Consider the following 13042-nt stretch of genomic DNA (forward strand, 5'->3'; position numbering starts at 1 on the left):
CCACCGTGGCCGCTGATAATTCTGCAGGAAGTTTAGACAAGAATCAACATACTAGGTGAGATTCTTTTTTAGTGTTTGTACTAAAGAAACTAGTTGTCTTACTTTTTTAGCATGAGTTGTATGTAATTTTGCATAGTGGGGTGAGTGAAGGATTTGTAAAGACTTTTAGTGTTAGAGTTGGATTTATGAAAACCAATCTGGTTAACTTTCTTAATTAAACCATATGTTCCTTTCATATCATGTTAGGGAAAAGGAAAAAAGAACTAGATAAAGTAGTCTTTGTTCTTAACTTTATAGGAAAACAAAAGGTACAATATTTTGACTAGTTTATTGGGTTTTGTCTCAACAGCATAGTGGAAATTAATTGTCCGAAATAGAAATTACGTTACCTCTTTTTCTTGTTCCTTACTTAGATTTTTTTATTTTCCTTGGCATGATTCCGATTTCGGTAATGTCCAAGTCAGTGTTTGAGTAACCAAGTTGTTGCTTAGTTTAATCCCAAAATTCAAGTACGACTATTTTTTGTTTAGTACTTACTGCTACCTTCCTCGAATTTTCAATTCGTGTGTTCGTTCGTTGCCTTATTGTTTCTCGTTAAATTTTTGTCGTCTAATGATTTCTTAAGCATATTGAAATTGTAAAGAGGTCAGTCGTACTTAGAAAAGTCTGGCACTCCAACGTTTACAGTTGAATACATCCCGACATGGCCACGACGCCACGTACTGAACCTTTGTGGTTTTGCATTTCGATAGACCTTTTGTTTTTACTCTTTCAATTATAATTTAATTTTTATGATATCTGTTTAATTTGTTGCCCATTCCGACGAACATTTTTTTTTACTCATTGTAAATTCAAGATTTATATGATATATTATCGTTTCGTATATTGGACCCGATCGACCTATTTGGTCAATACAATTTTTCTTTTTTGGTCAAGAAGAAGAATACGATCAATGCAAGAGAATATTCAACATTGCTATAATTTAATTGGTGTTCCAGATCTGCCGGCGCCGTAATATAATCTCTAATTTGATTTTGTATGTACTGTCGAGTGTCGACGAATATATTCATATTTTCGCATGCAAAAAATTATAATTACAATTTGCATTACGGATTCAAAAATAAATCGGTCATTAATTAGCTTGACAATTTTACGTTAACATTAATAATATTTTTCTCATACTTGATAATTATGTTTTTGGCTAGCAATCCATTGATATTCATTGTTTTATTTCCCCACTTCTGTTTACTATCAATATATATACATATATCTATATAACATGTAAATGTAAATGTAATAGCGGTCTTCATAGTATATTACTACTATTATTTGTGACAATTAAAAATAAATTATATTATCTTGAGAAATATGAAATATCACAGACGTCTATCTCAAAACGTCCAGTGACAAAGTTAGCGGTTTTATGTAATTATTAGGTTAATTTTTTTTGCATAGGGAATCAAAACGAGCCACGTGGCAATTACCTTGAAACGATGCTGGATGCAGCCACACGTACAGCTAGCTACAAGCAAGCATAAATAAAGATGGGGGCTCGTCCTCAAAGTTTCTCTCACTTTGCAAAGTGTAACCCAACATTAATCTTTTTTTGTTCATATAAGAAAAAAGATTCTCTCTACAAATTAAAACCCTTCAATTATCTCTCCTTGTGGTAAGAACACGGAGCTAGCAACTAGAGATCTCTCTATCTCTCTGTGTGTTCTTGTCGTTCAATGTTACAAAACAATCTCGAGTATCGCAAAATAGCAAGATGTCTATTCGAAAAATCTACAGATGTCTGAATACTTTAATCAAAAGATCATGTGCTCAATCTTTATGATCATATAGCGACGCCCCATTTCACACTTTGTTTCAACTCTCTTCTTTGCTCTCAACCTGTTTCACTTGAGAACAAACCCTTTCAACTCGATCAAGAAAGTTAAGTTTCTTTTTGAAGAATCAAGAATCAAGAATCAAGAATGGTGCGAACACCGTGTTGCAAAGCTGAATTAGGGTTAAAGAAAGGAGCTTGGACTCCCGAGGAAGATCAGAAGCTTCTCTCTTACCTTAATCGTCACGGTGAAGGTGGATGGCGAACACTCCCCGAAAAAGCTGGTACGTATTATTTTATTCCGTCATATTTGAATATTCAAATGTTGGACCTTTTCTCTTTCATTATTGTATCTATTATTAATTCAAAATTAACTGTTTTCAAATGGATCAGGACTCAAGAGATGCGGCAAAAGCTGCAGACTGAGATGGGCCAATTATCTGAGACCTGACATCAAAAGAGGAGAGTTCACTGAAGACGAAGAACGTTCTATCATCTCTCTTCACGCCCTTCACGGCAACAAGTTAGTCTCTCTCTCTCTTTATTACATAGATATGCATACTTTCCAATTTCCGTCGCTGCAGTAACTATTTATTTTAGTTACAAACCAAAACATTTTAGTATTTTTAATCAAACAGTTTACACGAAAAAAGCTTGACAAAAAAAAAAAAAAAAAACTAAAATATAGTGTTTTTCTAAAATACCATACAAAGGGTATCATAAGCTAAACGCAAATATTTTTAAGCTTGAATTAAGTTCATATTTTATGTTTAGTGCGATCACTAATTGTAATCTTATGGTGTTAATTAATCAGATGGTCTGCTATAGCTCGTGGATTGCCAGGAAGAACCGATAACGAGATCAAGAACTACTGGAACACTCATATCAAAAAACGTTTGATCAAGGAAGGAATTGATCCGGTTACACACAAGTCCTTAAACTCCGGTACCGAGAAATCAGAAAACCACCTGGAGAAACAAAAAGTTACTCAGACAACTAGTGATGATGTTCTTGATAATGAGAAGGCGAAGAAGAACAACAAGAATCTTAGATTATCATCGGCTAGGTTCTTGAATAGGGTAGCTAGTAGGTTTGGAAAGAGAATCAATCAAAGTGTTCTGTCCGAAATCATCGGAAGTGGTGGCCCCTTAGCTACTAATCACACTACTACTACTACAAGTGTTTCCGTTGACTCCGAACAAGATAAGTCAGCGAGCTCTTCCTTCACACCAACCTCGAATCTTCTCTGCCAGGCGGCCGTTGCAACAACTCCTGCAGTTTCCTCGAACTTTGATGTTGATGGTAACGTTAATCCTACGTCGTCTTCGTCCACGTTCTCTGATTCCTCCGTTAACAATCATCTACTGTACTGTGATAATTTCGCTGGTAATAACAACATTGATGATGAGGATACTATCGGGTTCTCAACATTTCTGAATGATGAAGATTTCATGATCTTGGAGGAGTCTTGTGTTGAGAACACTGCGTTCATGAAAGAACTTACGAGTTTTCTTCACGAAGATGAAAATGACGTCGTCGAGGTTACGCCGGTCTATGAACGTCAAGACACTTTTGCAGAGATTGATAAATATTTTTCGTGAGTGCTTGATCGATGAATATCCTTATTTCCCACGTACGTGATCATGTCCTGACTATATATATAACATGTTACATGTTGATCGAAGCTAAGGATAGGTTTTCTTCTGATAAAGATGTCGATGGATATGTACCTTGATGCTGTAATTAATAATGATTATGATGATGATGAAACATATATGCAATGTAGCTTGTATTGCCATATAATATGCGTTTGTTATATATATTTTTTTGTTTCTTCTGGTTTTTAAGTCTAACCAAGTGTGCTACGTTGGAAAATTAATTGAATGATATATGGTGATGTCATAGTAAGAGTAACATGTTTTTTTACGTTTATGATAAATATTGCGAAAACAAGTAATGAATTACTATTTTAAAAAATATTGCGAAAATAAGAAATAATTTAGTATTTTTATCGTGTTTGTTATCAGAATTTGTATCTAGCTATCTGAACATGAGATTTGCATTATTTTGACAAATCACAAGCTGCTGCTACTACATCGTACTAGCTACTACACTATTTTATATTTTAATCCGCACTATGTTACACAAGAACTTTGGTAGCTTATGTCATGGCCTCATGGGTGAAGGGGAGGGCTAATGGATAGAGTATAGGTTGATAAATAATTATATCTTCAACCAAACCAGAAAAATACATGTAGAGTTGTAGATAAAAACATTTCAACGAACACGTCATTATAACGTCACTTAAATACGTCATTCTCTATTGTATATAAAAGTCACTCTTATCAATATTCGAATAATCAGCTATGAGACCGACATATATAAAGCAAGTGAGAGGGTCATTCTTTCAATGTTCCGATCAAGGACTAAGAGCATCATTAGTGGAGTAACCCACCATGGTTACTCTCACATTAATTAATTATATAAATAATCATAAATTAAGTTAAGTAATTCTAAGAGAACTTAAGCAAAATTACCCTATTACTAGAGAACCCCAAATAGGTTACTTAGACATTTAAATAATAATTTTTTAATTTTTGTTTATTAATTATCAAACTTTAATTATCTAAAATGATAAAACAATTATTTAAATTTTTTATATTACATAAAATAGAAAACAATATTTTACAAATTGAAACAATTTTTTACAAACTTTAGAATATTAAACATATTTTACAAAATTCAAAATATTAAACATATTAAACAGAATTTGGAATAAGATTTATTGTGCGGTTGCACCAAATTTTTGCCAGATATGCTCAATCAAGTCTTTTTGCAAAAGATCATGCATTTCTGTATCATGAACATCATTTCGAGTGACCATCATATTATGTAGATTTGTTGGCGTATCTGTAGAATATGATAAATCGACTTGAGAACTTCCGCTTCCTTCTCTGTGATGGAATTCTGTTGGATCGTAGAAATTGTGGTCATGTCGTTCGTCTTCCACTATCATGTTATGCAGGATGATAGATGCTCTCATTATTTTTCCTATTTTTCCTTTATCCCAGAAAAGTGCAGGATTCTTCACGATTGCAAATCGAGCTTGCAAGACTCCAAATGCACGCTCTACATCTTTACGACATCCTTCTTGCCATTGAGCAAAGAGTTTTGCTTTTCGACCACGTGGAAGTGTAATAGATTGGATGAAAGTTGCCCATTTGGGATAGATACCGTCTGTGAGGTAGTACGCCATGTTGTATTGCCGTCCATTGACAAAGTATCTAACTCTCGGAGCTCGGCCCTGTAGGATATCATCAAACACCGGGGAGCGGTCCAAGACATTGATATCATTTAACGAACCCGGTGGTCCAAAAAAGGCGTGCCAAATCCATAAATCTTGTGATGCCACAGCCTCTAGTACGATTGACGGTTTACCTGATCCACGTGTATATTGTCCTTTCCATGCAGTGGGACAATTCTTCCACTCCCAATGCATGCAATCTATGCTCCCTATCATTCCGGGGAAACCGCGATGTTCTCCAATGTTCAGTAATCGTTGGAGGTCTTCCGCTGTAGGTCTTCTGAGATACTCGTTGCCAAATAGATTTATAACTCCCTCTACAAAATGTAGAAGGCATTTGTGGGAGGTTGTTTCAGCGAGTCGTAAATATTCATCCGCCGCATCTGCCGAATATCCGTAAGCCATCAAACGAATAGCTGACGTACATTTTTGAAGTGCAGAAAGACCAAGCCTTCCAGTAGCATCTCGCCTTTGTCTGAAGTATGGGACTCCATTCTCAACAGCGGTAACAATACGAAGGAACAATAGTTTGTTCATTCTAAAGCGACGACGGAACATAGCGTTAGTGTAAGTTGGATTATCACTAAAATAATCATTCCACAATCGAATGTGGCCTTCTTCGCGGTCTCTCTCAATGTGCACTCTTCGGATTATTGGAGCTGGTGGTACCTCTGGGTGAGTGTAGTTGTATTGGATCTCCTCCACTATACTATCAACCTCCTCCTCTACCATTTCTTCAATTTCTTCATCAGAACTCCAATTAGACATTTTTTGGTAACTTGGGTATAGTAGTAGGCTTATATTTGGATTTAGTAGAGAATGAGTAATAGAGTTGAGTAGTGAAGATAGGAGTTTGAGTAATAGATAGAGAAATATTTTTTTGTAATAGGAGGTTGATTCTTTTCAATGCAAAGGTGAAGAGAAAAAAAAGATACAGAATCGGAACACAATGCAAAGTTGGTTGCAAATGGGAAAGAACGATACATCAATATATAGACTTTAAGTCTCGAGATACAAGCAAACACACAACTTCACAGGTTAAAATAAAACCAAAAGCAATACACAAGTGACTGTCCTCTTGTGAAACAAATACACATGTGACTGTCCTTGCCAAACAAATACAACCAAAAGACAAAAGCCTTTCTGTCCTAACCGACACTCAAAAGCCAAAGACACAAGCAAACAAAACATCCGTGACATGTTCCACAAGCAAAAGACACAAGCCATACTGTCCTAACCGACACTCAAAAGCCAAAGACACAAGCAAACAAACTATCCGTGACATGTTCCACAAGCAAAAGACACAAGCCATCCGTGACATGTTCCACATCCGTGACATGTTTCCCAAATCCGTGACATGTTCCACATCAAGCAAACTTCTTCTCTTCACATGACATGTTCCACAGCTACATTTGTGTTCCCGAAACCCTGAAACAAAAGAATACAAGTAGAGTTAAGCACAACAAAACTTATTAAACACAGAACATAAAATAATTGAGTTAAACTTATTAAACACAGAACAAGAAGAGTTAAACATAACAAATGATAATAATTGAAACCTAAATGTTTGTCAACATTTGATCTACGAGTTTGTCTCTAAGAGCAACTTCAGCAGTTGTTAGTTCACTCTTGTTAAGCAGGCTGTTTAGCAATCTCATTTTGCCATGCTTCTCTTTAGCTGCTTGTTCTTGATCCTTCATTGCAATGATCTTGTCTAACTTATGGACAGAACCATCTTCGACATCAATACTAACAGTCGGTCTCTTCCCTTTGTTCTTAGCAGCTTTAACTCCCGGAGGCCTCTTCTCAGCACCATCATTACTCGAAGTAGGAGCCTCAGATGCAAGCTTAGTCCGCTTGTGGCTACATTCTTCTGTGAGCCATTTCTGATCGTGCTTCAGCTCCCTCCAGCAATGTACAAGGAGAAATGGCTTCTTCATGTCGTTATTGAAAAGCTCATAAGCCATTCTCAAGACATCATCTTCTGATTCTCCACTCTTCCTTCTTGTACACGCTTGTGCGTAACAGCCCACAAACTTGTTGACTTGGTGGTTTATCTTGTTCCACCTAGCCTTACACTGTGTTTGCCCTCTTGCGTTTGAACCAGCTGATCCACCATTTGCTTCGAAATACCTTGTAACTCTCTGCCAGAAACTATATTTCCGCTGCTCATTACTGGTAACTGGATCCTTGCTGGTGTTTAACCAAGCACTTATGAGGTTGACATCCTCCTCTGCAGTCCACCTCTTCCTACTTCCTCTGCCTCCGTCTTCTTCAGTCTCTTCGACCTCAATACAGTCTTCAGTATCGGATGCTGGGCTAAAGTTAAGATTCTGAGAAGAGAATGTTGAGCTAAAATGAGGTGGCTGAGAAGAGAATGTTGAGGTAAAGTGGGGTGGCTCAGAAGAGAATGGGTTGCTAAATTGAATCGGCTGAGAGGATTGAGCAGAATGTGGAGGGTTAGGATTATCAGAAACGTTGAGAACTTTTTGAGAATTCAAAAGATCAACAAAATTTTCATCTGACAAACGATAAGGATCCATTGTTTTTGTTTAATGAAAGCTTATGTTTAACGAAAAGAGTTTGTAGCTTGAGGGTTTATATTGTTTAACAATGAGGGTTTATATTGAACTCAAGGTTAGTTTATCTTTTAAACTGAAGGTTAGATAACAAAAGGTAAAGGTTTATTGAGTAAAAGGCTAATGAGTGTTTAGTTGAAAAACTTTTCAGTAAATCTACATGTGAAGAGAAAAACTTTTCAGTAAATCTATGAGTAGACAACTGAATAACTTTTCAGAAAATCTACTTGTGTACCAAATTTTCAAAAAGTTGATGTTTAAAGTCAATACTAATTTCAAATTCAATCATGTTTCTCAATAAACCAGTGTAATTATGCTTTTTATTCAAAATCACAACAAATATCAAGACAAGCGAAAGAACAACAATCGGGTTTCAAAAAGACTAAAAAACACTAGAGCAAAAAAAGAAAACAGCAATATAGAACAAGAACTCACAGTTTTATAAAAAAACATAAACAATTTATAAAACCAAACCTTTTCAAGTTAGAACAAGAACAAGAACAATCTATAACACCAACTCATTCATCCCAATCACAACTCAAAAAAACAAGAACAACAACATATGAGAGATATAGGACCATACCTTATCAATTTTGACTGTCCGTAAGCCAAGAGTGAGCTTACTCTTGTTGTAGCTTACTCTCTGACCTTGCTGCTGGCTTCCTCCTCCTAACTTACTCTGCACACACACACACACAATGAATAGCAAAAACCCAGAAACCAAAAAGCTAGTAGCAATTGAAATAGAAAAACAGAACAAAGTAAAGGTCATATCCGATAGAAAGCCATAAAATTTCTTGACAAACCCACAAACCAAGTAGAGTAAGAACAACGTAAAAGGGAAAAAGTCACAGTACACACCTTGATGCCGATGCAGCCATTAGCATCAAGAGTGGTGAGTGTAGCAGAGCATGTCTGCGAGAGAGTCTCTAGACATCTATCAGTCACTCCTACTATCCCAAACAAGCTGCAATTTTTCGGTTTTCATTGGATGGTGTCAGCAAAAAGAGTCACTGACAACAACAACAAAGCAAAATAGTTCTAGAATTGTAAAAGAATAATACCTGAGAAATTCGAGGGAGGTCCAACTATTAGCCATGGTAATCACACCTTCATCTGTGATACGCACACACCTGCCATGTTGAAGAAGCATTTGGAATGAAAAGCATCGAGGGAGGTACAACATATATAATCTGTACTATGGATTTGCTAGCAATCAAAATCCCTGAGTTATACTCTACAAGACGGTGAAAGATAATCCAAGATCTCAAATAAACTCATCTATCTATCCACCAAGGAAAAAGGACAAATGCAACCAAATAAATGGATTCATTGACTCCAACCTGAGCGCCACATAGATCCAAGAACCTTAAATCAGCTAGAAGTGATATTTTTTTGAGTGAGGAACGTTCTGGATTGAAGTGAACATCAAATTAATCTCATAATCGATGCCTAATAAGTCAAATTGACAGCAAATATTAATAATTCTAACAAACAATCGAATTAATATGAAACCCTAAAAATTAAAGACCACCGGTGATAAATTAGGGTTTAAACAAACAATCAAAAATCAAAAGACGAACCGTTTCTCACCGATTCGCTAGACGGTGGAGCTCGCCGGACATCCGCCGTTATCCCACCAATCGTACGCCATCGTGCTCCCACCGCTGTGAAACATTCGCCGTCGCCAAAGATTGCAAATCGAAACGGATAACCCCAATTACGCCAATTCAGTCACCAATAACCCTCCGTCTGACCAACAACCATCGAGATTTAGCCGGAAAATCAACGATTTGATGGTAATCGGTTGATTTTTCCGATGGTTGTTGATTCGGCTTTTATCTCCGACGGACGAGAGAGACGAGAGAGACGAGTGAGAATCGGGAAAGAATGAAAAAAAAATTAGGAAAAAAAAAATTTACCTTTTATATTTCTCAATCAACCAATCACAAACGACCACGTCGCGTGACTTAGGGTGATTCTCCCAAACCTTCCCATGGAACCGATACTCTGTGTTTTGGACTAAAAAATGGGTTTAATATTACATTTTTGGGGCCCAATATAGAGAGTAACCCAAAGAGTTACACCAGTAATCATGCTCTAAAGATAAAGAAGAAGTGCATTATCATTTAAAACCTTTTGAAAGCACCACCATACAGAATTCAAAAGTAAAAGCTGAGATTTGTTTCACGAACAATATTTCGATAAAAGGAATGTTTTGCTTTTTACAGTACAATATATTGTCTTCTCTGCATAAATAAAGTGACTAGAAACGAAAAACACTAATTCAAAGTTGTGTTTTTCAGGAACGTAACGGCTTATACAATTAATGTCTTAGCTAGTCTCTTTGCCCTATTGTTAGTTTTTTTCTTAGGCAACGGTATTACTGTATTCCTATATACACCAATAGACTATACATTACACATTTTTTATGTAGTTCGTTGCTCTAATGATCATACCTGGAAACAATAATATAATCTATATTTTCAATCTTATTTTTCTGCATGCGAGGATATATATATATATATATATATACTTCGTAAATTGTGAGTTAAGATACTCGGTGTTTAGTTTATAGTCCATTATCATGAATCTCGGCAAAATTTGAGAAATTTTTCATTTCGAAATATCTAAAATCCATCCAAAAAGTTGTTAAAATAAAATAAAATATAGAAAGTATTAATAGACGCTCATTTCGTTTCTTCGTCCAAATATAAACGTCGCTAGCTAGGGTTGCTTCACGAATGAACCATAAATTAGTAGTCTATTGTACTAGTCGAAGTAGTTTCCTAACAAATCTGCAACTTTTTCCACTGGACCTTTTTTTTTTTTTTGGTAAACAATTGTGTTTATTATTTGTTTTCCTTTAACTCTCAATTTTAATTCTGATACAATACAGCAGTATCAGGATAATTAAAACAAATAATTATTACTACACACAATTCGAAATCGATATTATAAGTTATGATGCATAATCATACGAGTCGTCGTTGCTAGCTGGTCATTGCCGGTCTTCGCAGTTGGCACTCTGTGCTAGTACCACACATTCTTGTGTATGACTCTTGACATTTCAAAAGTGCATGGCGTAATACCAAATAAATTTATATACATGCATAGTTGCATACTCCCTAATTCCTTAGGAATAAAATTATTCACCTGCCTAATGAGTCCGGTTTTGCCCCTATTAATTTAGATTTTGTTTTTTTTTTCTTGTTCCACTTTTTAATGGAGTATATTTTTCATTTGATTAAATAGCTGCACTTCATTATTATTGGCTTAACTTTCTGGTTCAAATCAATATTTTTTTTACTTCATTTGTGATCAACATACTGTAAAGTGAAAGAAGTGGAACTAATATCAGTAAACTATTTAAAATAATTCAATTGTTTTTTTAAATGTGTTAAAAACAAACATTAATTAGTTATTTAGAAATAGAGAAGTTAATACATAGTCCTAGTTCCCAACCACATTTGGACAATTGGACACAATGGATTAATTTTGAGATATATGTATTAATTTATTTTCAAAGTTGGCTCCTCCAGTCCTCAGTTTGACATATTTTTTCCTGTTCAAAGTATTCAAGCTAAAATATAGCCGGGATTTACTCTCGAGCTGCTCGTGCACCTTCTCAGTCCAACCCGGATGCACACTTTATATTATAGATTTTCCCTACAGTATTCTGTTCGGTGAAAAAATAGAACAGCTATATTTTCTTAAAACTTGAAAATTCCAGATCTACATCCAAAATATGTTTTGGACTTTTAGTTAAAGTATTATCTTCATATTTACCTCATATATTTGTTTTGGTATAGATAAATTAACCACTTTGTTAAACAAAATAACTATTTGATGTACACTTTCCATTTTCAACCTCCTTTTAGAGTCGTTTTCCATCTTTTTCCAATATTTTGTATAAATTACAATTTAAATTTCTTTAGCATGCACTTTTATGAAAAAATTTAGAAATACAAATATATTTGAAATATGTATATGTGATTATGTTTGGTCAAAGAAAATAAAAAGAATAATATGTGACTCTAAATATTTTTTTAAAAAACATAATTTTATGAAATATATAAAATCAAATTGATCTAAATAAAAAATCTAATTTTATAAAATATTCAAAAATAAAATATCTATCAATATAACTGTTTACTGATATAAAAATTAATAAATGATAGAGAGGTCAGTGATATGATTGGCTGATTCTGATAGATTCAGCATATATCAATTCTACTTTTCTGCATGGAAATAAATTTGGACGACCTGGCAAAAAGTAGTACCACTTCTAATAAGGGTGAATTAGTTCAGTAACAAAAATAAAAAAATATAGTATAATAAAACTATTAGGAAATCAGGATAGGGGTAGAGCAAAATTACCATTCTAATGTTTTATGTAGTGGAGGGAGTGGTGGCGGTTGGTTGGAGGCGGTGGCCGGAGGAGGTGGTCGGAGATCGGCGGCCGGCAGAGGTGGGTGGAGGTTTCCGGCGGAGATGGGAGGAGGTTGCCAGCAGAGGTGGGCGGAGGTTTCCGGCAAAAGTTTCTGCGATAGTTTCCGGTGAAAGTTTTTGGCGGCGGTTTCCGGAAGAAGTTTCCAACAAATGTTGTCGGCGGAGATTTCCGTCCGACGGTAGTTTCCGACAAAAGTTGCTGGCAGAGATTTCCGGCGGAGGTTGTCGGCGGAGATTTCCGGTAGAAGTGGCTGAAGGTGGTGAAGATAATGGTAAAGAGATAGGTAGGGGTGGTGGAAAGGTAAGATTGTATATAATATAGTTAATATAGTGTATATTATAGTTATATGGTTAGAGTGGTTAGGGATTTAATTTTAGTTTTTTTCTTAGTTAGTTTTGCCAATTTCCCTTCTAATAATTCTAATTGTCTATATAATAGTACCATCATAGCCATACATATTTTTTAAACTGTCATAGCCATCTTGGTACTACCAGTTGGGTACTACACTCCCGTAAAAACATTGTCAAAAGGATATGTTACATGGTGTATCCACATGCTATTTTCCGACTTCTTTGTATAGGATTATAAATCCTAATAATCCTTTTTTCATAAGGACTGAATTTTGTTAATTTGGAATCAAATTACAATAGTCACTAATCACTATTGAGATATTGAGTTATTATTACAAAAGGAATCAGAGGATAAAAATGAAAGAAAGTTCAAAACTCTTTTTTTTTTCATTGTCGAGTTTCTCTTATCCATATCAAATCTATTACCTCTTTCTCTTTGTTATCTTCTTCTTTTTTTTTTTTTTTTTTTTTTTTTTTTTTTTTTTTTTTTTTTTTTTTTTTTTTTTTTTTTTTTTTTTTTTTTTTTTT

The 13042-nt window shown here is 35.0% G+C and overlaps 3 protein-coding genes across 3 annotated transcripts; 1 reads left to right on the top strand and 2 right to left on the bottom strand.

Moving 5' to 3' along the window:
- Positions 1589-3609, top strand: LOC104740554 (transcription factor MYB51). Its single transcript, XM_010461176.1, has 3 exons — positions 1589-2112; positions 2222-2351; positions 2643-3609. The coding sequence occupies exons 1-3, from the start codon at positions 1977-1979 to the stop codon at positions 3427-3429; spliced, it is 1053 nt and encodes a 350-aa protein (XP_010459478.1). The 5' UTR covers positions 1589-1976; the 3' UTR covers positions 3430-3609.
- LOC104743381 lies at positions 4342-9809 on the bottom strand. Its single transcript, XM_019235469.1, has 6 exons — positions 9295-9809; positions 8776-8844; positions 8573-8678; positions 8295-8390; positions 4615-6560; positions 4342-4372 (listed from the first exon to the last, which is right to left on the bottom strand). The coding sequence occupies exons 5-6, from the start codon at positions 5898-5900 to the stop codon at positions 4342-4344; spliced, it is 1317 nt and encodes a 438-aa protein (XP_019091014.1). The 5' UTR covers positions 5901-6560; positions 8295-8390; positions 8573-8678; positions 8776-8844; positions 9295-9809.
- On the bottom strand, positions 6519-7675 carry LOC104740555 (glutathione S-transferase T3-like). The gene is made up of 2 exons (XM_019235470.1): positions 6719-7675; positions 6519-6560 (listed from the first exon to the last, which is right to left on the bottom strand). The coding sequence occupies exons 1-2, from the start codon at positions 7673-7675 to the stop codon at positions 6519-6521; spliced, it is 999 nt and encodes a 332-aa protein (XP_019091015.1).

The sequence above is a fragment of the Camelina sativa genome, chromosome 14 (genome assembly GCF_000633955.1).
Source record: "Camelina sativa cultivar DH55 chromosome 14, Cs, whole genome shotgun sequence".
Lineage (NCBI taxonomy): Eukaryota > Viridiplantae > Streptophyta > Magnoliopsida > Brassicales > Brassicaceae > Camelina > Camelina sativa.